The 27,291-nt window shown below is 41.0% G+C and overlaps 2 protein-coding genes across 4 annotated transcripts; both read left to right on the forward strand.

Moving 5' to 3' along the window:
- Positions 1-9,035: 9,035 nt before the first annotated feature.
- On the forward strand, positions 9,036-27,057 carry tio (zinc finger domain-containing protein tiptop). Of its 2 annotated transcripts, none has more exons than XM_070283825.1 (3): positions 9,036-10,130; positions 23,581-26,033; positions 26,256-27,056. In XM_070283825.1, the coding sequence occupies exons 2-3, from the start codon at positions 23,825-23,827 to the stop codon at positions 26,822-26,824; spliced, it is 2,778 nt and encodes a 925-aa protein (XP_070139926.1). In that variant the 5' UTR covers positions 9,036-10,130; positions 23,581-23,824; the 3' UTR covers positions 26,825-27,056. The 2 variants fall into 2 exon arrangements, with proteins under 2 accessions (XP_070139926.1, XP_017032594.1); XM_017177105.3 differs by lacking the exon at positions 9,036-10,130 and adding an exon at positions 21,849-22,646 and having other exon boundaries at positions 26,256-27,057.
- LOC108081847 (P protein) lies at positions 14,003-16,401 on the forward strand. 2 transcript variants are annotated; one of them, XM_070283826.1, is made up of 3 exons: positions 14,003-14,048; positions 14,199-14,413; positions 14,474-16,401. In XM_070283826.1, the coding sequence occupies exons 1-3, from the start codon at positions 14,018-14,020 to the stop codon at positions 16,322-16,324; spliced, it is 2,097 nt and encodes a 698-aa protein (XP_070139927.1). In that variant the 5' UTR covers positions 14,003-14,017; the 3' UTR covers positions 16,325-16,401. The 2 variants fall into 2 exon arrangements, with proteins under 2 accessions (XP_070139927.1, XP_017032576.2); XM_017177087.3 differs by having other exon boundaries at positions 14,199-16,401.
- Positions 27,058-27,291: the final 234 nt, after the last annotated feature.

A 27,291-nucleotide genomic window follows, 5' to 3' on the forward strand; every position in this document is an offset into this window, starting at 1 on the left:
CGACGATAAACAGGATTAGCTTGCAAAATTTGGGATCTACGCTTTGCGTACTCCTGTACCCGCAAATGGTATGGGTTAAAAGGTTTGGTTTCTGATATGTCTGGTTGAAAGGTAGGCAAAATGGAATGAACATCATTTGCCACAAAATCTGGTTCTGTTGGTATTTTCGAAGCTAGCGGCGGACATCCGTTTTCTTCGCGTAACGAATGTCCTTCTTGGGGTTTTCCGAAACCGAATTACATTTTGCACAGTTGGGCTTATACACCTCCGGTGTTCCACAACCATAACAAAAAATACGACGAGGTTTAAGGCAATTGTGGTAACTGTGGCCTGTTTCCTCACAGTTCCAGCACTTAATTTTCTCAGCCGTCTTAACTACACAAATTTCATCCTCGACCTCACGTTCTTCCTCCGACTGAGATTCTGAATCTTCTTCCTGCAGAATTGCGTTAACGAAACGCTTGCTTGGGTTCGAACGTTGAATGGGCTTCATTCGGGTGTTAAGAAAGAATTCTTCGTGCCTGTGACACTCCTTTCGCAATGTTGCTAAGTTTGGGGTGTCAATGTGCAATAATTCGTGCTTGATCTCCGGTCTGAGATTATGACGAACTTCTACCGCAATTTCACTGTCCTGCATTGGTTCACGAAGGGAATCTGCGATGGAAAGCATTGCATCCAAAAAGTCATCAAAATTTTCCGTGTTACCCTGTTTGCGTCTACGCATGGCACATTTAATCTCACGATCAGATCTCTGATCTTGATATCTTTCCTTTAAACGCCTGCAAAGCAAGTTCCAATTCATGTTATCTGCCGATCTATGAACGCGCCAGTAAAAGGCTAATGCAGGGCCTGCGAACAGTAAGTTAGCAAAATGGGAGAGAAGTTCAAAGTTGCCGTTCAGGCATTGTGAAGTGAGGCAATTGACACGGTAAATAAAATCTTCTATAGCTATGTCGTTAGCTGAACCACTAAATGTAATACGCCAATTGGATATAATATTCGAAATTCTGTCTGGTCGATCCAGAGAGAGATCACTTCGATCACTGCGAAAATCTGGTGAATTCCTAGCCTGTTGAATGTTGTTTCGATCTGAGTTGGCATCGGAACCGTCTCGACTGAAATCTCGCTGCGGCTCACCTTGTCCATTATTGGCAAATGTGGACCTATTCAATTGTGTGAACGCCAAAGTTATTTGTTCTGTAACTGACTGCAGCATGTTAGCTTGGAAGGTCTGCATTGACTTCTGAATCAATTTTTCCACGTGATCTTCCGTTACCACCCTCGAGTCTGAGTTACCCTCGCTACGAATTTCCTGCAGTGAATTTTGCTCAGAACCACCGTTTTGCTTTGCCGCATTTCGCGACGCTGAACGTGTCTGTACCTTGTGTCCCTGAGATCTACTAAGAGGAGCCGAATGAGGTCCTACCTCGGGTTGAGAGAAAGTTTGGCCACACCTGGGGCATTTGTCGTTGTTCTTGCTATAATTGTCAAGGCAAAGCTTGTGGAAAGAATGCTTGCAACGGGCTTCAAGTAAATCCAGATTACACACTGGTCCGTTGCAGATGATGCAATTTGCAGACTCATCAGTCTGAAGATCTACTAAATTTTCATTGCTGTGTGTCAACATTTTTGACGCTTTTCGAAATATAAAACAAAAAAACGAAATGAGATACGGTAAGATAAGATAAGATACGATATAACGAAAACAAACTGGTCGTTCGAGATGAATACGATATACGATAAATGAGAAATGCAGTTTAGGTCTTACCCTGGGTAGTATAGCAATTGGTTGTGTCATTCAATAGGTACAAATGTTGTAAACGGAATGTAAATAAAGGGTAGTAAAATAAATATCAATTTATTTTGTCTTACCAATTAGAAGAGTAACTAGCCGAATCTATCCAGCCAGATAAAATCTCGATCCTAACTGATAAGAAGGTAGTGTTTGAATATTGAAATCCTGGTATAGAACCGACTTTGAATCAGAACTATAATTCCAAGGAATCAATTACTCAAATTGGAATGTTCTTTTAACTATAATGTTCGATTATTACCGAACTGATAGAAAAAAAACAGTTAAAAGTATTACATTTCCTCCGGTATGGCTCCGAACCTATCCAGATGCCATCAATTCCAGGACAGAATTTGAAATACTAAACGGAAACTAGAAGTGGATGGTTTGAATATTAACGGGAAGCTCGGCTGTCAAACGACAGGTGCCTAATCAGGCATCGGGCTGGCCTTAACGTTTGGGCGCCAATTAGTTATGTAACAAACACACTCACCGAGCGTTGTCCACCTCAACACGCTCTGTCTACTTTTTCTGCTCGGCAGGCTCAGGGAAAATGGGCGTGGGTTTTGTGTTGACATGAACAATGGTGCTACATAACTAATATTGTAGACAGAGATACTCTAGCTGGGGATATGGTAAATAATATGAATCAGACGAAGGAAGTGTACCTATTGAAGATGAGGCTCCGATGTTATTGGCCTCAATCTAAACCCTCCCAACCTGTGAAGTCCATTCAGGCTCCACCCTTATACAACCAATGCTCTACATCCCCTTAGGTGCCCAACAAGATATCAAATTAGTTCATTTTCAAAGTCATATAATTGCAGGCTGAGATAATATTGAAAGACATTTTCCTAAATCTAATCCTTAAGCCTAAGTTTACGTTATTTACGTTACGAGACCTCTTATTGAGTCAGTTTGTTTTAGATCCAATGAAAGAAAATAAAATTTAAGATAAGAAAGAACGCTTTTTCCTTTTTTACTTTACATTAAATAGATTAACTTATTAATATTCTTTTGAATCAATTAATTAATTAAGATGTGCAAACTATTTCAGAAGTCTTGGCGAAATTATAAGGATGGGTTCAGTTTTATTTTGTTGTTTTGCGGCTAGGCCGTACTCACGCTTTCTCCATCGACGTCAGCAGGCCTGATGACTGGTGATGTGTAGCTGTATGTGTTTTAAGTTATTTGAGGGACAAAACGATATTATAATTGCCAAATCTCCCAAAAAAAAATTGCTAAATTACGACCGAAAAGGTTTATAAGTACGAATTCTTAAATCAAAAGCTCCTATATGCAAAATTAATTATATTTTAGACACTATCATTCATGTTTATCCGCTCCTGGAGCAGAGTGTGGGCCGGATCAGCCACCAGCTCTCAATACGGATATGTAATGCTACTTCCGTCGTTCGCGCTGATGAAGATGACACGCACTATGTGCGACAGGGATGGCCGCAATCCCTTGCGTGAGGCGTGAGCGGAACGAGACCAGCCCGCCAAGGTGTGGATGCGGCAGAGCGCACGCGATGTGGCAAAGATGCACGGCGATGTGGCAAAGAACGATGTGGCCACGAAAAAGACACACGGCGATCCAATAGGTGCGCCGAAGAAAAGCACGGTGATCCAATATGTGCACCGTGTGAGGGAACGGCGATCCAATACGCGCGCCGTGTGAGGGAACGGTGACACGTTAGCGAGGCGGTAAAGAAAATCCAAATCGAGGATCACCGCAATCGGCACGTGTATGGCCGCCGAAATGGGATGCGCAGCCCCACGCTGTGCGTGCGAATGCTCCGATGACACGTGGCGTTGATCCCGCTGAGAAGCCACAGACAATGCCAACGATGAATGCCACAAATGACTGCCACCTCACGTGGTGGGCAATTGCTGGCAAAAACAATGCCGGTCGCTTGGACGACTCTGCCGATACGGCTGATGCTGTTTTGAAAAGGCAAAATTAGCACTCCGGCGATCGATTATTCACACAAGCTTACCAATATACGTTAGAGCACTAAATTTACTTAATATGGGTATGATTCGCTTTAACAAATACTGTCGGATCGACACGATGCTTGCGGATTTAGGATCGACAAAAATTAATCCGAACTCGGGGACGCCTTGTGAGAAAGAGAACGGAAGTGAGGGGATCCAATGTGACCGTGGCTTGCAAAAATCCTGTTCGCGAATTTTTGTGGTCTTTTTTAGGTCCTATCGCATATTAGCGATTTGGCAGGATCGTAACTTTAACAGCCCGGTTGTTTGAAAAATGTGGGCGATAAAACTTATCGAGTTGCCACACTGGCTCGATTCCCACAAGTCCAATTGTTATGTGACCTGTCTAGCTGCTTTGACCCCGCCTTAGGCCAAATACAATCAATTGAGGCTAAGAATGAATGTGTAAACTAACTAATATTAAGACAACATGTTCCTAGTAACAAGTTGAGCAACACCCAATGGCTGAAGTTCAACATGCACAGAAACTTTATTATCTAAAAACTTCGATAAGAAAAAATTTTAAATACCTGTTAAAAAAGTCGAGCTTTCGATTAAGTCTTCAAAGAATACAAATCAAAATCCCAAAATATATTTATCAATTTACTAAACTAATGGTATTGTGAATCCGGTTTCTACTACTACTCTCGACCTATAATTTTTTGTACAATTTTCACTCATAGAAACACGAAGGGCAATTCGACTGCAAAAGTGTGCTTAAATTATTGATGAGAATAGGTCCCAGATGGATCCACGCCAGCTGAAATCACTCATTGCCCGATTCACACAGGGACAAAGAATAACAAGAGAGCCAAAAATCCAAAACCAGCTTTGAGGTCCTTTTGAATGGATAATGTATGGTACATCTTCTGACAATGATTTCATGGTTTTGCTCGACCACTCAAGGGTTGATTCTTCTGGGCATTCGCCCACTAATGGGTCAACCGTCACCCGGACGGACGTCAAAGTGTCTGTAAATCACCAACAGCCCGGCAAAGACAAAACAAATCCAGTGCGAAGGGTGGGGTTGGTCGGACACAGAGGTAATGGACATCGACACGGACAGCAGAGGTGAGGCCGGCTGCCCGGCAAATACATCATGAAATGCTAAACAAAGTCTGGACTAAAGGGGTTTACCTTCCATCCCGTCGCAGACTACTTCGTTTTTTGTGGTCTGCTTTATTTTTTAGGGGTAATAAAGAAGAAGACCAACGTAAATTACTCTCAGCGGTATAATTTGGCCGCTTACTTCACATTCTCATTGTTAGAGCTCTGTTTGTGTGGACTATCCCATTGCCTCAAAGTCTAGTCAAACCTTTTTGTCCTAGAATATTTCTTTTCTGTCTGCACTCTGAACCCTTTGGATCAAAATCTATATGTATATGGCTGGGTGAAATTTAAAAAAAGGTACTTTGATTAATAGCTTAGCAAATAAATATGATGGGCCTGAAGCCTTATGACTATAGCTGAGAATTGTAGTATTACTATTTTTATATGAAACTAAATTTTAAGAGCACTTAAGACATGGAAATGTATGCCATATCTTGTTGATAATTTCATTTAAATATGGTTTTAGTAACAGCCTTAGATACTTACTCCCAACTCATGTATCGTAGGCATCACCATAGTACTCCTAAACATCAAATTACAAACTCCTTCGCACCCATTAGGTTACACCTGAATTGCTAATAAAGTTAGCTTTAGGAGCCGCAGCTTTTCTCAGCTTTGGCAACACCTCAGCAAATATTAAAAGCCGAAAGCAATATTCATTAAAAATTGCCATAAACGAGAACCCAACTTGATGAGACGTTCTTCTTCATTGTTTTCTTTTTTTTTACACTATTTAATTCATTCCTCATGAAAGGGGTCCAAGTCGAGGTGGGTGCAAGGTTGGGCCTCGTAATGTTGTCGTTTGCAGAGCCATTGCGTTGAGCTCTCGAAACTCCGACCGCCTCCTAGAGTCGAGAGTGTTTCATTTCAATGCGACAGCGAGCCATGTAAGCGGGTTCTTGGCTGCAGGCCGGGTGGCCAGTTGGCTCGACCCGTTGCCCATTGCCCGCCGCTTCTTCATATTTCGTACTTGAAACGTAATTACTTTAGAAAATAATCGTTAAAAGTAATGGTCTGTATCAAATATATTAAAATATAAGGCAACGATGGCGACTGCCATCAGAAACAAGGACGAGAACGAGAACGAGAACCAGAAGAGGGAACTGTGTGGGGGCCAGGGAAAGGGCAAAAGCCAGGACGTGGAGGTGTCTGCAACTGGGCATTCACACTCGTCATGTCAGGAGTCGTCAAAGTGTTTGCCAGCGAAAGCCAACTCACAGTGGTAAGCAAGCTACGAATATTATCAAAGGCTTGGAAGAAAATACTGGATTAAATTAAATATAAAAACATCTCTTTTATTCCATACATTATAAATACAAATATATAAAATTTTAATAAATGTTGCCCTATTGTAATTGGTTTTTCTGTAAGTGCTTAAAAAATGAGTAAAATCCTCGACCACTGTGCTTGGCTAGAAAAAACGCTTCAGCTGGCAGAGGGCACGGGCACTCGGCATGGGACTTGAGCCATCAGTTGAAATGAGTTTTTATCAACGCCTGTCTGCCGGCTATCGCAGTGGCCTGTGGACTGTGGACCAGGAGGGAGTCCTGGCAACATTAGCGAGCAAAAATTTTATTGCACCTCTGGTTCCCGAGCTGTTTCTGTTTTCTCCGCTAAGTTGCGCTACCCGGCTTCAATTTCATTCATAATATAATTCTCAGTGTCTCCCTGCGCTGGAGTTGACATTAAAAAAGCAATTCGAGTTCGGCACTTTATCTGCAGAAATAGTTTTTTTAGCTCCAGGTCGGCCCCGGCATTGCCTCCTTAGATATCCGATTCATAATGCATAAGGCGCCCGCCTCTGACACCTCCAGCTCCCGTTTTCCATTTCGAGCTCCCAGTTCCCATTGCCATTTTCATCTCAAGCCGTCCCATCCCTATTCCAGAAGTTCCTTTGTATGTTAAATTTAATTTCTTTTGTTTCGTTACTCGCACGTCATTTGCAAAACGAAATTATTACAAAATGTTTTCCTCATGCCTGGCTCATTTGCCATTGGTTTGGGCCCTCTCCGCCCGACTTTTCGTTTGGCTCTTTGCATTTTTCCTCCTGCTGCGGCTCCTTTCTTGGCCTCGTCTTCATCTTCGCAAGCAGCAACAATTCCCGCGGGCATATCATTCGCTCCATCACTGGCGTGGCTCTTGGTTTTGGCCCTAGATGTGGGTCCTGGCTCTAACTTCGCATTTCATTTGGTTTTGCTCCGGTTTTTATGCTCCTTTTCCTCTTTCGTTACATTCTTTTGCGCATTTCTTAATCATTTTTGAGTGTCTTAACTTAAATTGTATGCTCTGGTTTTAATTTCGAGTGTGTGGCCGGACTCTTAACTGGCCCTGATGGTATCATTAGCATTTCCACAGCTCATTCCCCGCTCGACAGAACCGGGATACCTTAAATATTCGGGCAAACTGGCATTTATGAAAGTTAACTTATACAATAAATATATATAGACAATCTTTAGGTTATAAAATAGGTCAATCGTGTTGATGCACAGAAATTACTTACTTTATGCATTTACTATAAATCATCATCAACACTCGATTAATGTTTAATACGACTATTACCGTAATTCTACACTAATATCAATGTTACGCATACAATAATAAAGGGTATTCAAAGTAATTTTGCAATATTTATATTATTCAATATTTATTGTTAATTATTTTACATATTTTAGGTAGGTAGCTATGTTATTAGGGATATATTGAGCAACACCCATTTGTGCTGCTGCTTTAAAATACAAAGAAACTATGTTTATTATCCGATATAACTTTAGTTATCAGTAAACGACAGCATCGGTGTATTTATTTTAAAACAGTCATTACTTAGTGAGATCATAGCTCTTATAGTTTCTGAGATCTGAGAAGGACATGGCTAAATTGACTCGGCTGGTGATGCTGGATCTGTTAGTTGCTTGCATCCTAGGTTAGCACTAAGCAATAACACTTTTGTACGCTATGGGTACCGGGTATATAATAACGGTAACTGTTATCAAAGTTAAAACAAAAATTAATAAACATTGATAGGATAAGAGCTTATGAACTATTTTAAGTAGGAGATCATTAAAACTGGCCCTACCGCAGGGAAGATGAAAATATGTTTAATAAAAACAAATTCTACAAAGTTTTCGATCATATCTAAGAAATTTTAGTCTGATCAAGCCCGTTTCGACATATATACTACTTTAAAGAAAAATATATATATATACATAGACTACTTTAAAAGAAGAATATATGTTTCATTCAGATAGCTGTAAAACTAAGGGACTAGTTTGCGTAAAAAAGGGCTGACGGATATGGCTAGATACCCTCGGTTGTTGGAACTGATCAGTACTACATTTACCTTATATAGGGTCGCCAATATCTGCTTTAATACCTTGAAACTTCTGACAATTATAATTTAAGTACAATTTGCAACCATTTTGCAAGGATAAAATGAACAGAACCAAAAAGAAACAGTTCGCTTGAGCCCTCTCGATTATGTTCTGTGCTTGAACATCCTGGCTCGTTTGTGGCCATGTCTCATTGGTTATCTTCAGCTGAAATCGTGATGGCCTCATCATATATTCTTTTGGCTTATTTTTCCAGAAACATTTTTCAACACCACAATGCGAGGATCGTTTATCAAGCAGGCACAAAGTATGAAGCGGGCCGGGCCTAAAGGATCAATGCCGTGCCGGGGCAAGGAGATGACCAGAGAGGTGCGAATAAATTACGCACATCTGTCAACTTTTGAATTAGCCATTAAGGCGCAAAATGTGCTGCATTAATAACTGACAACGGAGGCTTGATTTGATTCGCAACAGAGTGGTACCGCGCAGCCTAAGCAGGGCCCACTGTACCGCTTATGTCCATGCGCTATGTCAATGTCAGAGGCGGACAAAAGTGGTGGACGGTCAGAAGCCCAAGAGCTCTGGTAGTTGCGCCTGCGCAGTTCCTAATTGAAAGAAATTACTTTGAGTCGACAATGTCATTTGTCACCTTTTTGTGTTGTTTTTGGCTTTGATCTTTTGATGCAAATCATTAAAACCAGTCTCGAAGCAAACGACAGGCCAGAAACAGCATTCATGAGGGCGTAGAATTGGAATGTGTCCCAGTTTCAAAGTAAAATTAACTTAGCCTTGTTTTATGTGTTAGCTATGTACGATTAATTTGATCAACACTTTTTCAAATTTAAAGATGCATTAAACATGTACTTTTCTATTTCCAAAAATGATCAAATTTTCAATTAAAACAAATCAATCAAACCCCTAGTTTCCTGCTCTGAAACTATCAAACTGCCATCTCTCAAGTGTGACAAATCAAATGTCACTAGAGCTTGAATCCGCAAAAACATTAAGCAGCATCCGACGTTGATTTCAAACGGTGTTGACACAAACATCAGCGGCAACAACCGGATCTTTGTGGTCGCTCAACTCGGCCAGAATCGGTTGCCAACGGTCAACAGCCACAATGCAAATGGCTCAGATTTGCCTTTGGACCACAAATCGGGGACAGGACAGGGACAGGACACCTGGCCGGCCAGATGGGTGTCACCTGGCGCGGCGTTGAAGGACTCACGACGAGACAATGTCGCACCGCCTGACATGCGGCCATAATGCGGCTCTCCAGCTAAACGGCAAACAAACACACAAAAAAAATCTAAAACTGTAGCTGACAGCAACAAGGATACCAACGACAGCCACACTTGTGTTTGCAGCAATAAACCTAAAGTTGACAATTGCAAAAAGTCAGTCTACATATGAGGGACTGTCTACTTAATGGTTAGAGTTTATTTAAATTTGATTATTATCACATTAATATTAACTCAATTTACGATTTCCTTGACCAAAACTTGATTATATTTAAACGCACTTTTGTGACGGCCTCGATAATAATTTCTGTTTAGGTACTTCTTAGGCCATGCGACCTGTACCCAGCCTTAGAAGGCAAAAATATATGGCGCCTTTCTCCTTACTGACTGCCAGCAACAGCCATAAAAGAACCAACAACGGCAATCATGAAATCAACTGCTATGAAATTCATCACCTCTCTGTGAACAGCCTCGTCCGTCCGCACTTCCGAGCTTGGACGAGTGTATAAAGTCTCCACTGGATTTGGAACAGCAGGAACAACTCCAACAGCAACCAGCAACCAGCGACGAGCAACAAGCACGGCAGCAACACTCAAGGCTGACAGACGACACAGCAGCGGCATCATCATCACTCAGGGACGGAGCAGCAGCAGAACGGTGACGGGTAAGTGAAATTAATTGCATTGTTTTTGGCCAATGAATTCCTAGTTGCCAGTTTTTGTTTTCGGCTTAAATGCCTTGCCGCCTTTTTGTCAAAACACCAACACCAACGGCAACGGCAGCGGCATCAGCCACCAAACAAACAGGCAAACAGGAACAACGACAGCCGCATCAGGAGCAGAGGGCATCATCACACAGTGGCCACAGCGCTCTGTTCCTCTGCTCTGAAAATCCATCCTGAACACCACCCGAAGCCCCAATTACCATCCCTCGCCCTGTGACATTTTGCAGTTCATCACATGTGATTGCCGCAGTATGTTGCACAAAACATTCAGGCGGCACAGTGGTCTAAAGGGGTCGAGTCTGCCGCATTTAGTAGATTAGAGAAATATATTGAATTGCTAATTCTTCTGATAATTTTCTCAATATTTCATTGCATCTTAGTAGGTGAGAGAGGGGTTGATCTTAACATTTCAATTTCCATTTTCTCTATATTTCATTGCATCTTAGAAATTTCTAACCTGTCCAAATATTTTGGATGCAGTGTGCGCGAGTTTTGATGTTTTTGGAGCTGCCCTGCTCCGTCCATAGCAACTCCCCCGTCATCTCTGCCAACTCCACTGTCGTCCTCATCGCTTTATCGCGCCTAGGCCCGACTCGGGCCTCCCGTTTCAGTGCCACATCCATTCCGGGTCCCGGCTCCATGTCGCCCCCATGCCTCCCTGCTAGACCGTCTCCTGGTGGCTCTTGCTCTAGTTAGTTACCATCATCAACATGTTGACATGTCTATGACTGCATGCATGTGTCTGTGCTGACACACTGCTTGTGACAGTGTGTGTGTGTGCGTAGCAATGCGCTAACCAAGCTCAACAGCGTTTATCACTCATGCTTATGGTCTTGTTTTTGCGGTGATATATCACACTTGACACTCATTCATTCAGTTTTGGAGTTTAGTGTTCTGGGCTCGTTATGTGCCACTTCCACCTACCACTTACCCACCGAGCCCCAGTCCCAGCCCCAGTGCCTCCGTGTCACCATTTGAATTTCATCAGGCAGAATTTCGGAGCCAGAATTGCAAGCACAACTTCTCCCTTCATTTTTTAAAATACTGCTAATTGTTTTTTTGTTGTTGCCTAGTTAACGGTCACACATTTATCGTCAGATTTTCGCTTAAAAAAATGTTTAGTCTTACATGAAAGTCTAATCTATTAAGGGAATTTAAATGTACCAAAGAGGGCAACCACAGAAAACGCACTTAAACCAATTAAAAGGTCGAAAGGTATACGAAATTATTTTTAAAGCCATAACTTTTCCTGTATTCCCTTTTTATAAAGGTTTAATTACAAATAAATAAGAAGAAAACAAGAATCTTAAGATAAGAATAAGATTTTAAAATGTTTTTGACATTTTAAGGGGCTTGAATAGAACAAAAGTACAACTTGAGGAAATATTGACTGAGAAGAAATATTGATCAAGTCCCCCGTTAATAAAAATATTTTAGTAATAAGATTTATATTCAGTCATTGAGTGCACTAAAATCCACATCAATAGATATTTATGTTTCTGTTACATTTGATAAGACTACCAATAATTTCAGGACCGGGTATTTTATTGTCGAGACACACGACCATATCGCAAAATTTTGTTTATCTTATTATTGTTTCCTGAGTTGGTTCTGTTTGGTTTTCAATGGCTCCACAAATGTTTATGCAGATGAATTGTATTTTGAGTCGTGTTTTCATCTGTTTTGATGCTGCTAGACAGTCGCAGCAGAAAAGGGGAATGGCACATCCACAAAGGACTCCCAGTCCTTAAACATTTGATGAATAGTGACGTATGTTTGCTAAGCTTGTATAATGTTCCTGTTAGCTGTGGCTGGATAATTCATTCCATATATGTGATTTGTAAGAGCAAATGGTTCGACAATGATAAAGAAACTCTTTGCTGATATATTTATTCAAAGCTGGTTATACCCTTGCAGTGTATTACAAAACTCTAATAAAAAAGCTTATATCTCAGAGTAGATTAAAATACATTGAAAAACAAGTAAGTTATAATTTTTTTTCCATTAATTTCTCAATCGTTCCTATGGCAGCTATAAGATATAGTCGTCTGATTTTCATAAAATAAAACCGAAATTCAAATATAATTACAAATGGTCATACATAAAAATATATGAAAATATGTTTTAGAAAACAGCCAAGTTATATAGTCGTCCGATCCGCCCCGTTCCGAAATATATATAGCATATATACAATATAGTGAGAGTATTAAGAAGACTATATGCTAAGTTTCATTCAGATAGCTTTAAAACTGAGGGACAAGTTTGCGTAGAAACGGACAGACGGACAGATGGACATGGCTATATCGACTCGGCTGTTGATGCTGATCAAGAATATATGTATATACTCCTAGGGTCGGAAATGTATTCTTCACTACGTTGAAAACTTCTGTCTTCTGAATATGCTAGATTCTGTCAAAGTTGATAATTAGAACACTTCTTACACTTCTTAATGTGACTATTCTGAAAACGAAAACATTTGACATTTTTACAGAAATGCCCATATGCTATGTATAAATGTAAAAATGTTATATATTTCCTGTTAGTTTTGTCTATTAATTTAGCCAGTATGGATTGATTCATAATGATCAAATTGCAAACTGCAAGAGCATACAAACTTCAGCGTTCCATAGTTAGTTTCCTTTCTTATTTATTTATTATTATTATTAGAATTTTTTTTGTTACCTTCAGAATTGGAATTCTTACATAAAATAAGTTTAATAGACGATATATATACATTATCCTAACATATGGGATGCTTGAGTGCTTAAAAATAAAATATTTAATCAACGACTTATTCTCATCTTAAACATAACTGCACATTTCCAAACCTTCTGCATAAAGTAAATTAATTGAATTCTCCAGGAAAACAACACCCGGGGCTGCAAAACTGTTCAAAAATTTGGCGAAAAATTTTGACAGGTACCTTTAACACACAACTCGTAAACATTTGCCGAAATCACAATTCGTGAATGTTCAAACTGTTGGATAGATTTCATTTAACTTTTGACTCCACCACAGGGCCAGCAGCTAGGATGTAGCTGCCATTCAGTCCCATTCCCATATGGTTATTTCTGCAGAATGCATTTGAGAGCTGTATAAAATGTAGCTCTGTCTAAATTTAAGGGCAAATGGTCTGGCGCCTGCATTTTTATGGAATTTCGACGTCGCCATTGTCGCTGCGGTTGTCGTCTGGTCGCGTCAGTCAACGCGAAGAAAGGTGTCAGGAATTTTTTTGCATTCCCCATTTTTTGACAGATGGACACGGGCAGTGTGGGGCTGAAAACGATTCCGTGGAGTCCCGAGGAAGTTACAGCTTGTGATAAAAATCGTGTGTCAATTCGGTTTGTGTCGTTAACCGCTGCCTAAACAACAACAGCAACATCGGATGTGGGAAGCGGTTTTCCAGGCTCGAAAATTTTTCTGTTGCAATAGAAAAACGGACGCGTTACATGACATTTGTGGCAGCGAATTGGCAGCTTCCACCAGCTGCCCGCTGGATGCAATTGCAGGAACCTGACTGACGGCCAGCAATTTTCAAAGGAGTAGAAAGAGAAGGGGATTGGAGTAGAAGTCGCAGTGGACATGATTCAGATTGCCGTTCGAGGGGAAAATCAATGCATCGTGGTGAGGAATCGAATGGCGGGCTATTCCCTGATCAGCGAGAATGACTACTTTAAAAATGTAAACATAAATGCATTTTAAAATATTCAGAAGACATTAGCACAGCTATAAATATTTCCCTAGAAACTCTCAAGTCTGAATTCTGAGACACTTGAGATCGAGAGTTGCAAATAGCTTGAAACGCATTTGAACAACTCTTGCTGTTTATGTCCTGGCTAAAGTCTATTTTTGAGTTTGGTAAGTTCTTAACAATAAGGAGAAAAATTTGTCCTGAGTAATTCCTGATCTCAGTGATTACAAGAGCCACAGTTACCCCACCAGCAACCCTCTTTTGGGTTTCACAGGCAACCTATAAACTAGTTTTAAATTATTTTTGTATCATCTCAGGAACGTTTGATCTATGCGTCTATAAAATGAAAATTTTAAATGAAACTTCTTCAGTTATAAATTCACACCGCCTTAACAGCCGCATTTTACGCCTGAGAGCATGGACTGACTGGTTCGAAGAACAACACCAACATAATGGACGCTTTTGGCTCGTCATTCATATTGTCAAGCTATGCGTCCTGCTGGCAGTGTGGGTCTACTTCACTTTCGTTTTAGTGAGTAACAATACTGAGACGAAGATTACAAAAACTTTAGTCACCGCGATGCCAAATGAGATTGTCTTAAGGAAGGTGACACTGGCCCAGGATTACCTGAAGATCACTCTCCGAGGACCCATAGACGCCTATCTAACGGAGCATCCCCAAGGTGGAGAGACGTTCGGCGCAGGTGTGCGAGTGGAGTATCGCAACTCAAACCTCAATGAGATTTACCAGCACACGGCCTTGTGGAACATAGTCCTGGACTCGACAGCCAAGAACGGTGAGGCGACAAAGTTCTTCGAAATCGCTCCGCCCGATGCGGAGGATACACAGGCCGTGGTCTCGGTGGAGAGCAAGAGTGCTACTCCGGTCAGCCTGCTGATAGAGGTGGAAGCAAGACCCATGTCCAATAGGGCTGTTATTTATGCCGGCCTATTGATAATTTTGCTGTTTTCGGTGCTAACTGCCAACATCCTAGACCGAACGTTTGTCGCTCTCCTTGTTGGCGCAATTGGTATAGCTGTTTTGACTGTCTTATGTGATCGGCCCGATTTGACCACGATCGTGTCCTTTGTCAACTTCGAGACCCTGATGCTCCTCTTCGGGCTCATGGTAATCGTGGACAGGATGGCAACCACCGGCATCTTCAACTACCTGGTAGTCCTGATATACCGAGTTTCCATGGGCCAAGCCTGGCCGCTGGTATTCTTCCTGAGCATGCTAACCGCCTTTCTCTCGGCCTTTCTGAACAGCCATAACATGGCCCTAGTACTGACCCCGATAACAATTCGACTCTGTGAGACGATGGCTCTACAGACGCAGCTGGTGCTCATCATAATGGCTATATATGCCAATCTGGGTGGTGCCCTAACTCCGTTGGGCACCGCGGCAAACGCAATCGTGAGTAACCATCCGGTTGCGGTGGCTAATGGTGTAAATTTTGTCAATTTTTTTGGCCATATGCTGCCCGGTGTACTCGTCGCGGTGCTCGTGGCTTTTCCCTTGCTCTATCTGACCCTGCGGAAGAGGCTGTTCCGCCTGGACCAAAATCAGATAGATCGGATGGATCTGATGGCCGAGGGAATGAAGCCGCCGACCGAAAGCCTCTTGCAGCTAATAGCTCAGCGCGAGCTGAGGCAGCCGAGCAAGTGGTGGCTCAAGCCTGGCGATAACTATAACCACACATTGGCCAGGCTAGAAGACAGCTATCGGATACGGGACAAGCCGCTCCTGATCAAATGCTGCATCACTCTGGCCTTCATCTACCTGTGCATGATCCTGCACTCGTTTCGCGGTGTGGCCGATGGTGGCACACTGGGCTGGGTGATCCTGCTGGCCGCCTTCCTGTTAATTATCTTGGACAACAAGAGCCACTTGGACGGGACTCTCGAGATTATTCAGTGGACGATCCTGCTCTTCATCGCGGCCCTCTATGTTTTAACTGAGACGGTGGCTAGGCTAGGCCTTTTCAAATGGCTAGGAGACCACGCTGCAAAGGCACTGTCGGAAGAAGAATTGCGGAATCAGAGTAGAGTGGCCATAATGGTGCTTATTTGGACTACCGCCTGCCTCTCGATTCTAATTGACAACATAGCCGTTACCAACATCATGTTAAGTTTTTGCTTTGAGGTGACCGACAGTAATCAGCTTCCGGTTCGGCCGATGATCTGGGCCATAATATTTGGCGGCTGCTTCGGCGGCAATGGGTCCCTACTTGCAGCCATGTCGAATCAAACCCTGGCTTGGATCGCCCAGAAGGCCGGCTACAAGATACACTTTTGTCGATTCTTCGTCATCGGCTTCCCCATCATGATTGTCACCTTGGTTATAGGCTCAGGTTATCTCCTGATTGACCAAACTCTTACTCGGGCACCAAATCCATTGTCTCCAAACGTAAATAAAATATACGATTTCCGTGCAGAATAATTAATTAATAATTATTATAAAATGTATTTTATAAAGCAAATATGTAAACAAATAAAACTTTTCCAATATACTAGTTATTAGATAGATGTCCTTAATCCATGGATTACAGACATGTATGAACATATACATATACATATATGTACATTATACATACATGCAAACATCTAACTGAAGACGGATTGACAGGCGCTCAAATACCGCGACACCTGACAGTTGTGGCCAAAATGCAGCGCCAGCTGCTGTCAGTCACCAGAACGTGGACACGTTCCACGTGTTCTTCTTTGTTTGCTTATTTTTTACTGGATGACAGCGGAATGTTTTTGATTATTGAAGGTAAGTGTTTGAGCCCACCTTTAAACGTTAAAATGTATCCATTGCAGGTATTAATTAATTTTTTTTTTCGTAATTTTTTTTTTATTTTTTTTATTTTTAAGGCCTAATATCTTAAGAATATTGTGTCCAAGTTTTACATCGATCATGGGAAAATTGACGAAGTTATGCAGAGTTAAACGAAGGTCGGTTGGTGTTAAATGCATGAGAATCACAAAGTTTAAAGCGCTCTCCTGAAAAATTCAATTTTTCAAATCGGTGTACACGATTACAGAAAAACTACTGGATCGATTTGAAATTTGGCACACACATTCTTTAACTAATTCCTCAGGTATTCACGTCGGCCTTTTTTTAATTTGTAATTTTTATATATTTTTAAATTAAGAAATAAGGTTTTTTTTAAGTCAAAAATCGGGGTTTTGACTTTCAAATTTCCTAAAAAATCACAAAAAAAACTTAAAAAAAAAAAACGCTTCCTGAATACCTCGGGACACTTATCCTTTAACGAATGAGGTATAATTTTTTTAGATCGGATGATCCTGTGGACTGTTAGGATGTACACCGCAAAACAATTTTTTTTTGAGGCGACTCGGGAGATTCCCTGTAACTTCTATACCTCTAAATATTTTTCAATACAAAATTTATCAAAAATTATTTTGTGTTATTATATGGTATTTAATTCATTAAGCTAACTTTAGCCGTTCCGCCACAATAATTTGGATCGGACGACTATATCATATAGCTGCCATACAAATGTTCGATAAATTTTTAGAAACAAAATTATAACTTGGCTGTTTTTTAACATTTTTGCACCAGTTTTGAGATATGGCCATTTTATATTATTTCTGAATTGTAAAAATTTTATGAAAATCGGGCGACTATATCTTATAGCTGCCATAGGAACGATCGCGAAATTAATAGGAAAAAATTATAACTTCGTTGTTTTTCATCTACTCTGAGATATGAGCTTTTGTTATTATTTCAGAAATTTGGAATATATTTTATGAAAATCGGACAACTATATCATATAGCTGCCATAGAAACGATCAGTAGATGTATAGAAAAATGTAAAGCTGCGAGTGTAATACTGAAACTGTCAAACTGTAAACATAATAAGTATACAGTCACGGACAAAAGTCTACGTACGACCCCTTTTTTTGGGTTTTAGCCACTCCTATAGATTTGACAAGAAAAGTAATGATGCAGTCTTGTTTTAAATGGTATTACTATACAACAACTAAAATTTCATTTGAATTCAACATTAACTTTTAAAGTTATAAACAAAAAACGGAAAAACGACAGTGACAAAAGTGTACGTACGATTGCTTACTATGCACTTTTATGATATAATATTGATATAAGGAATAAAAGTTAATATTTCTTTGGGTTACCATAGACATCAATAACTGCTTATAGTTGTCTGGGCATCGAAGCCACCCACTTATCCTGCTTCCTCTTCCTTATTTTAGTCCACTCCTCTTGTAGCCTCTATTTAAGGATAGGAGCACTACTTATTGCGTGTTTTCGACCTTTCTGCTTAAAATTTTTTCCAATATAATATATAATATTTAAGTCCTAAGTCCTAAACTAAAAAATAATTGCCGGGGACCATAATACACCAGCGAATCCCTCACGATATGCGCCGTACGCTCGTCCTGTTTGAAGATCTAGCTCGTAACGGGGCATAATTTGTCCAGATATGATGTCCAACAATGATCAAATATGGTGTTTTCCTACAAACGATCCATATTACACTCGATAAAACATAGGTAAAATGTAATGAAACTTTGTTCTATGTGTTTTTCAGCATTTAAATTTATAATGTTTATTATTATTATACTTATTAGTATACATAGGTAAAATGTAATGAAACTTTGTTCTATGTGTTTTTCAGCATTTAAATTTATAATGTTTATTAAATTCGATTTTTAAATCTAAAATATAGTTTTTTTATACAAATAAACTGTCTGTCTATTAATTTTATCATAACCAAATTATTTTATGCTAATGTATAAATATACAACTTTTATGCATTTCTGTTATTTTTCTATGAACTTGACCAGAATGGATAGATTCTTAATGATCCAATTGCAAACTACAAGATTAACAAACTTCCGTGTGCCGAAGTTAGCTTCCATTTGTTTAAAAATAATTTCAAAACACAATTCCGCAATAATATTATATAATGCTAATAGTACCGGTAAAATGTATTAAACGTGGAAAAATAATATTAAAAAAGTGCTAGTTTTAATCATATTTTTTGCTTTTTATTTACCGTTCGCCATCCTGAAAATGCCCATTTACTTTTTAATTTTTTGTATTTATTTATTAATAAACTTCCTTTTATTTCTGAGATGAAATAAAATAAGAGTGATTTAAATTACAAATTTTCAGCAAATCCACAGATTTCAGTGTGTACTCCAGTGTCTTTTTTCTTCATTTTTTCTCAGACAAGTTTTAAACGCTGAGGACAAAGCACAAAACTAATAAAGATGCGTAATGGCTGTCTGCGCACAAATATTGGAAAATAATTACAGTCGGGAAAGCGATAAGGGCACAAAGGAGAGCTGAAAGTGGAAGGAATAAAGAAATGCCGACGTTAGTTTGGCCAATTTAAAAAGAAAAAAAAATTACAAACAAATCGAAAACCCGTTTATTAAACAAATCTTTATTTTTGGTCCTTCGCTGTCCTTCATCCCTCCCTAGCGCATAAAAATCTGCATCTTCGTTGCCATCTTACTCACCCTTCCTGGCATTTGCCGTTATTTTGCGGCGTGCATGCAACAATTGTTCCCGTGGTCACGCATGCCAGCAAGGGTCGGTAGGTGGGAGGAAGGGAGGTGGCAGCAATAACTTTTTTAGGAAGAAAAACGCAGCGCAGAAATTAATGCTCTTGAAGTGATGAAAATGCTTTAACATAGCCTCTCTCTCTCTCTCTCTGTCTCTTTACCCTCTCTTTTTCTGCCTCTCGCCCACACTTTGCTTCATTTTCAATTTCAATAAATAACCTTGATTTAAGCGGCAGCAGCGCTGACGCCAGCAGCGCAGTCGACGTTTGACCAGAGGAAATACAAATACAAATACCACCCCCTCCCAACGCACACTCACAGATGAGACACACAAACACCTGTCACACATTGCTCTCGCTCTCCGGCTGCAATCCTGGTCTCTCTCACTCTCTTTCTCTCTCTCTCGCCCCTTTTCTTGCTCTCCTATTGCAGTTGTTTCATTTCGGTTTCGTTTCAAGCTCAGCTTCTCATAAATCAAAACAAAGTTGCACAAAGCCAGAGAGAGAGCAGAGAGCGCGCAGGCGTTGTCTTCGCTCTCGCTCTTGTTCCCTTCTCTCTTTCTGGCCGCCTCTCTCTCCCTCGTTGCTTCTCTGCCGGCATACAATCGTGGACATAAGTATTTTGACACAGATTATGGCTATATTCCAGCGCGTGTCTCTTTGTACTCGTAAAAGTTACGGGATCCATTTCACTTTCCAGTAAGAGATTATATTTAAATCTTTAAAAGAGCAAAAGATGACACTGATAAGTAAATTAACTTCTTTGCTTTGTCACGTTATGTGAGAGATCATGCATTTTTGGGTGGACAAAAATATTTTGACATTGCATTCAATTAGCTCTCATTTGTTTCGTGCGCATAAAATACAGTTTATTATTATTTATAACTCCAGCTCATACATTTTTTAGCAGCTTTAATATATTTTTTGTAAATTTTCCTAATTTCTGTACCGTTATTTAATGAAAATATGGGTAAAACACGGGAGCTAAGCCAAATCCAGCAAAACAAAATAGTAATTAAGTACCACCCAGGTATTTCGGTCCAGAACCTCAGCATATTTTATGAAGTACCCCGTCAAACAAAATTAACAAACATAAACTGACAAATTCGACGAATAATTTGGTCAGAAAAGGACGACCATGCAAAACTACGCCTAGACAAGAACGTCTAATCTTTGCAAAATTTAAAGAACATGTCCTTATTAAACCAAACGAAGTTTCAATGGAAGTTAAAAACGATTATGATATTTTAATTAGTAAAAAAACAGTTGAAATATTATTTAAAGAGGCTAACTTTGCTACTTTGTGGCCCGTCAGATACCTTTCATTTCACCTAAAAATGAGTTGAAACGATTAGCCGATTAGGCCGCACTTTCTTGCGAATATTTTTTGGTAATCTGCAGTAAATTTCTTTTTTTTAACCATGGTACTCAAAAGAACTCTCATCGGTCCACAATTTGTTCCCAAAAGGATTTAGGCATGTTTAAAATTATTTGGCAAAGGCTAATCGTTTCAACTCATTTTTAGGTGAAATGAAAGGTATCTGACGGGCCACATTAGTAGCAAAGTTAGCCTTTTTAAGTCTTCTTTCAACTGTTTTTCTACTAATTTAAAAATCATAATCATTTTGAACTTCCATTGAAGCTGCTTTTGGTATAATAAGGACAATATCTTTAAATTTTAAAAGGATTAGACGATCTTGTCTAGGCGTACTCTTGCAAGGTCGCCCTTTTCTGACTAAATTATACGTCGAAATTGTCAGTTTATGTTTGTTAATTTTGTTTGACGGGGTATTTTATAAAATATGCTGAGGTTCTGGACCGAAATACCTGCTTGGTACTTAAATCTTATTTCGTTTCGCTGGATTTGGCTTAGCTCCCGTGTTTTTCCCATATTTTCATTAAATAACGGTACAGAAATTAGGAAAATTGACAAAAAATGTATTAAAGCTGCTAAAAGATTTATAAGTTGGAGTTATAAATAACAAACAACGTCCTTTAATGCGCACGAAACAAATAAGAACTGATTGAATGCAATGTCAAAATATTTTTGTCCACCCAAAAATTCATGATCTCCCACATAATGTGACATAGCAAAGAAGTCAATTTACATATCAGAAACATCTTTTGCTTTTTTAAAGTTTTAAATATAATCTCTTACTGGAAAGATAAATGGATCCCGTAACTTTTACGAGTACTAAGGTACACGCGCTGGAATATAGCTATAAGCTGTGTCAAAATACTTATGTCCACGATTGTATATCAATTTAATGGGGAAAATGTCGCTCGTTGCTCTCGCGGGCTGTGCTCTCTCGCTCTCGAAACTCATTTTGATAGCGCTGCCGATGTCTCGACGTTTCCAATTGTCAAAAAGATGTTTTAGTCGAAAAACTGACTGAACGAAATCATGTCGCATCATGTTGGATTTTCCGCGCCGAGAATTGCAAAGTGCAAATAGGAAGAAGTCGAAAATAGTTTCGAGTAAATACATGCATAAGTACATGTGCACGTGTGTATACAAAAAATCGCAAAGTTCCACACACAAAGCTACAGTAAATGGGCATAAATCTTGTGGCAAGCCGTCCGTCAGTAAATCATTAAATTAGTAGCCCCACCAACACACTCGCATTTGTACATCTGTTGTGTTGTGTGTGCCAGTGAGCGAAAGAAGAAGCTAAAGGAAGTGAAATTGGCGGCAGTTTGACCGAAACAACAACAAGAAAAACAAAAACAACTCTTGCAACACACACACTCACGCACAAAATTGATTCGCGTTCGTCATCAGTCGTCGGTTTCGGTCCTTCCCGTCCCCGTTCCCCTTCCCGCTTTCCACCCCCCCAGAGACCCGTGAACCATTGTGACATTTGATTTATTTGACGTGTGTGTTTTTGATAGAAGCCCAACACGAAACTGACACGCACACACACACTCCCCAAAAGAGAGACGGTCGAGAATATTTGTACAATATTTGTGAAACGAAAATAAAATCTTTTTTTTTTGCGCGCATTGTATGTTTGGAAGTGAACACAAATAATATACAAAACACAGCACAGGCTCCAAGAACAAATCTCTCGCTATCGATGAGCAGACGGAATTAATTGTTAATCTAAGCGATCTGTTCGGAAAGTGAAACCCGAAAAAGTTCAACAAAATGATGCTACACGAGGCTGTCATGCTGGAAATCTATCGCCAGGCGTTGAGTGCAAGGTGAGTGATTCCCGCTGTCCGCATCCCCTTCCCCAGTGAACATTTAAAATGTTTCTATTTGAAATATTTAAAAACAAATAGAAGTGTTAAAAGTATACAAATGTCATGTTATTGGTTTTTATTTTATTTGGTTCATTTATTTGGTGTTTTTGCTTGCCATTTACTGGGAATTTTGTAAAAGTTTTGGCTTTTTGGAAGCGTATTGCAAATATGTAATGTATGCAAGTGTCAAGAGTGTCATCAAAAACGTCAAAAGTTAGTTTCAAGTTTTGGAAATGTACATGACTTAAGATAAAACTGTGCTAAATTATTTCCAGAATTAAAAAGAATTTGAAAATAAATGAATGAACAAGTTTTAAGAAAAACATTTTATACAAAGAAATTTATGACTGTGTATGATCCATAAATTAAAATAATTTAACTTAAGTTTATACATATTTTATAAATAACCGTAGGCCACAGATGCCTTGACCTTCGATTCATTGCATACCTTCTAGCTGTAGTCGATTTGAATAATGAATAAGAAGTAGTTCAAAATAGACTTCATAATTGGATATCAATGGTTCTGAAAGGATTTTTCTTGTGTTGTTAATAATAAAAGGTCACAACTAACATTTTAAACAAAGAAATATGGATATTTACTTTTGTGAATGTACGAAAATTTGTGAAACTTATATTTTGAATTATAATAATAAATATGGAACTGTTTTAATTAACTTAAATTGAATGTGAAAATAACTTTAAGAAATAAAAGTGTTCATTGCTTCTTGTTTCCAAAAAGATCCAAATTTTGAAAGAAATGGGTACAAAAAAAATCGGGTAGTATTTCAAATAGGAATTGTTTGCACCTAATTTTTATTCACTGTTTTTTTTTTTTGTTTTTTTTTTCAGTTTTTAAAAACTTTTTAACGCCGTAGTTTTCTTTCCTTTTCAGCGAGTTGGCCAGTCCGCGCTGCCAGTCCAGGGAGTCGACCGCTTCAGCCGGAGTCGGAGCAGCGCCTAGCGATGCGCGATGTCCCTCAAATGAGTCCCACTGTTCAGCAAATGATTGCCTGACCCCGGCTCCTACGCCTACTCCAACGGCCACGCCCACCTCTCCGCACTCGGTGGGCCTCCCTCTGACCGCCACACTTCCCCCCGCAGCTGCCGCGGCTCTGCTTCCCCCACAGTCTGCTGCGATGGCCGCATACCTGGCTGCCGCCCAGCAGAATCATCTGCTGCTGACGAATCCCCTGGCTGCAGCAGCTTCTCTGGTCCAGCATGCGACTCAACAAGCGGCGGCTGAGAATGGGGAGCCGCCGGCCCTTGATTTCAGCAGAAAGCGTCCGACTAGCGACGGGGAGGACGAGGAGGAGGAGGAAGAGGAGCAGGAACAAGATCCTGAGCCGGATGTCCAGGGTGACAATGGTCCCTTGGATCTCTCCGTTAGCACGAGAAATAGGGAAGGCGACAGGGATTCCCCTCCACCCAGAAAGATTCCAAGGAATATCTCTTCTGAATACAAATCCCCTCTGCCACCTGGAAGCTGGGTGCCCCCAATCAACCCTTACCTAGCAGCTGTGGCGGCCAAAACCGGAGGATTGGGTAGCTCAAAATTGGTACCCAACGAGGCCAGCAAGGCGCTGGAGAAAATGACCGAGATGAGCCGCCTGGAAACATCCCCACCAAATCTAAGCAGGAGCTCTGGCATCACATCATCTTCGGGATCAGGAGCGGTGGCAGGAAGCAGTAGCAGTTCCAGCTCCGGCGGTCGCCACAGTGCCTGGCAATCGCATTGGTTAAACAAGGGTGCCGATGCCGCCAAGGATGTATTTAAATGTGTGTGGTGCAAGCAGAGCTTCGCTACCTTAGCCAGCCTAACCACCCACATGAAGGAGACGCAGCACTGCGGCGTGCAGATACCCTCGCCGTCATCGTCATCCGGGGGAGTGTGTGCTCCCGCAGCGCCACCACCTTCCAGACTTCCTACTAATTCCGCCTCGAATTCCGCCTGCTCCAGCAGTAGTAGCTCCACGTCCAGCTCCTCCAACTCCTCGAAGTCAGAGTTGAATATGCTGATCAAGGAAACGATGCCGCTACCTAGGAAACTGGTTAGAGGTCAAGATGTTTGGTTGGGAAAGGGTGCGGAGCAAACACGCCAGATCCTCAAGTGCATGTGGTGCGGTCAGAGTTTCCGATCTCTGGCCGAGATGACCAGCCACATGCAGGAGACGCAGCACTACACAAATATTATCTCCCAAGAGCAAATAATATCCTGGAAGTCTGGAGACGAGAGAGAAAGACCTTCAAATGGTGGCGGCGCGGCAACTGGTGTGGCTCCCTCCTCAGCTGGCCCTCCTTCTTCTTCGTCCAGTGGAACAGCCGCCGCGGTCAGTGCCGTGCTCACATGCAAAGTGTGCGATCAAGCTTTTGGCACCCTGAAGGAACTAAGTACGCATATGGCCCAGCAATCGCACTACAAAGAGTCGCCGTCGTCTTCTGTTTCGCCACCAGCACCCGGTTCTGGAAACTCGAAGAAGGGGAGGCAAACTCGCAATGAGAAGAGAAAAAAGTCACTGCCGGTAAGAAAGCTCCTGGAACTTGAACGGTCGGGCTCAAACTCTAGTCTGGATTCAGCTTTGAAACCACTAAGAGATTTCGCAGCAGCCACCAAAATCACCTGTGAGAAATGTGGCAGTAAAATAGAAACTGCATTGTTCGTGGAGCACATTAGAAAATGCTTAGGCGAGAGTATACCCATTCCACCCAGGCGATCTAACCAGGGATTGGATCGTTTGCCCAGCCCAATTTCAGGAATTGGGAGTGAGAAGCCGCCTTCTGTTTTGAATGCGCTAGAGCAACTTATCGAAAAAAGCTTTGAATCGAGGGGCGGAAGAACGATGACACCAGGTGGTTACTCCGAAGCCGGGACGCCACTGGGAGCTAGTATCCTTAAGCGTTTGGGCATCGATGACAGCAGTGACTATACGAAGCCTCTTATGGACGCCCAGGCAATACACCTTCTGCGATCCTCCTACGGTTCTAGGGACCGCAGTGCCAGTGAATCCAGTTCGGCCAGCAGAGTGGAATCGTCCTACACACCGGATAGGCAGCAAGCCACGCCACGAAGAACACCGGATACGCCAGCACCGCCACCACCACCGCCGCCGCCGCCCACCATTAAGGCGGAGCCCGTGGAGACGGATCTATCGGCATGTGAAGATCGGGAGGTTAGTAGCAGTCCTCGGCAACAAATCCACGTGAAAAAGGAGTTCAGCATGGAGGCGAATCCGGAGAGTCCTGGACCTCAGACAGCAAAGGCTGGAGCAGACAGTGGCAGCTTGCTGGCCTTAAACTCCATGTTCGATCAGCTGAGTGGCGGGGAAGCCAACAACAATAACAATACGGGTAAGTGGAGAGGGTTGTATTGAAATAAAATGAAAAAAAAAACAGATTAATTGTAATAAAACAATAGAAACCATTTAACTAAAGGAGTTTTATCAACTAAAAAATGTTCCTAAACTTGGGCTAGCTTTTCGTTATATAATATTCATAATCTGCATAAACAATTCTTTTTTAAATTAATTTTTTTGTCATTAAATATTTATTGGATACATTTTTTTCTTGCAGGACACTACAACAACAACAATCCGTCAAACAACACTTCAGGCAAGAAACCGAAGGCTCATCCCCTGGCAGCTCTGCAAAAACTCTGCGACACAACGGATCCACCTGCCTCAAACACTCGCAGTGGCTCCTCCAGCGGATCAGCGTCCGCATCAGCTGCGATCCCTTCCACTAACGGAAGTGATCTTGTGGCCTTTAGCTGGGCTTGTAATGAGGCCGTTTTGAGTGCTAGCAGTGGCGGAGGTTCTGGCGGTGACTCGTCGATCATCAAGTGCTCCTTCTGTGATACGCCCTTCGGGTCGAAGGGCGCCTACCGCCACCACTTGTCCAAGGTGCACTTCGTGAAGGATGCGGGTGAGGAGTCGCCGAGGCTCAAGTCGCCGGCGGCCCAGAGCCCGAAATCAGTGCCAACGGCTTCGCCCAAAAGATCTGCTTCCAGAAGTCCGGCAACGCAGTCCAACTTGCAGCAGCCCGCTCTATCGCCAACTATCAATCCATACGACGAGAGTCCGCAGTCAAAGTTCCTTAAGTATACGGAGCTGGCCAAACAGCTGTCCTCAAAAAATGCCTAGAAGTCTCATTAGGGGAAGAGAGACCCTAGGAGTCCCACACAATTCTTGTTGATTAAAAATCATTTGAAAGGCACCCAAAAGTATGCACCCCAGACACGGCCAAAATTTGTAAATTTCAATTCCACAAGCTTTTTTGTGTGGGATGCCATCTGTTGTAAAGTAATACTTCGTTTGTTTAGTTATATATAAAACTTTAATTAATATCACAAGAATTGAACTTAGATAGATAGCATCATGGAGTGATCTCATTTATATTACCAAAGTTGTACTATTATCATGGAAAAGACTTTTCAAATATTTTATTTTTGTTTTACATATTTTAAATATTTTGTAATCTAGGTTTATCAACATTACCATTTCGGAATTTTCCTTTAGATATCCGATCTTAAAAGGTATTTTGACTGCGTATAAGTTAAATTGGTAAAAGGAGAAGATATTTATTCAATAATAAATAAATGCCCAACTCG

Source organism: Drosophila kikkawai, chromosome 2R (genome assembly GCF_030179895.1).
Source record: "Drosophila kikkawai strain 14028-0561.14 chromosome 2R, DkikHiC1v2, whole genome shotgun sequence".
Lineage (NCBI taxonomy): Eukaryota > Metazoa > Arthropoda > Insecta > Diptera > Drosophilidae > Drosophila > Drosophila kikkawai.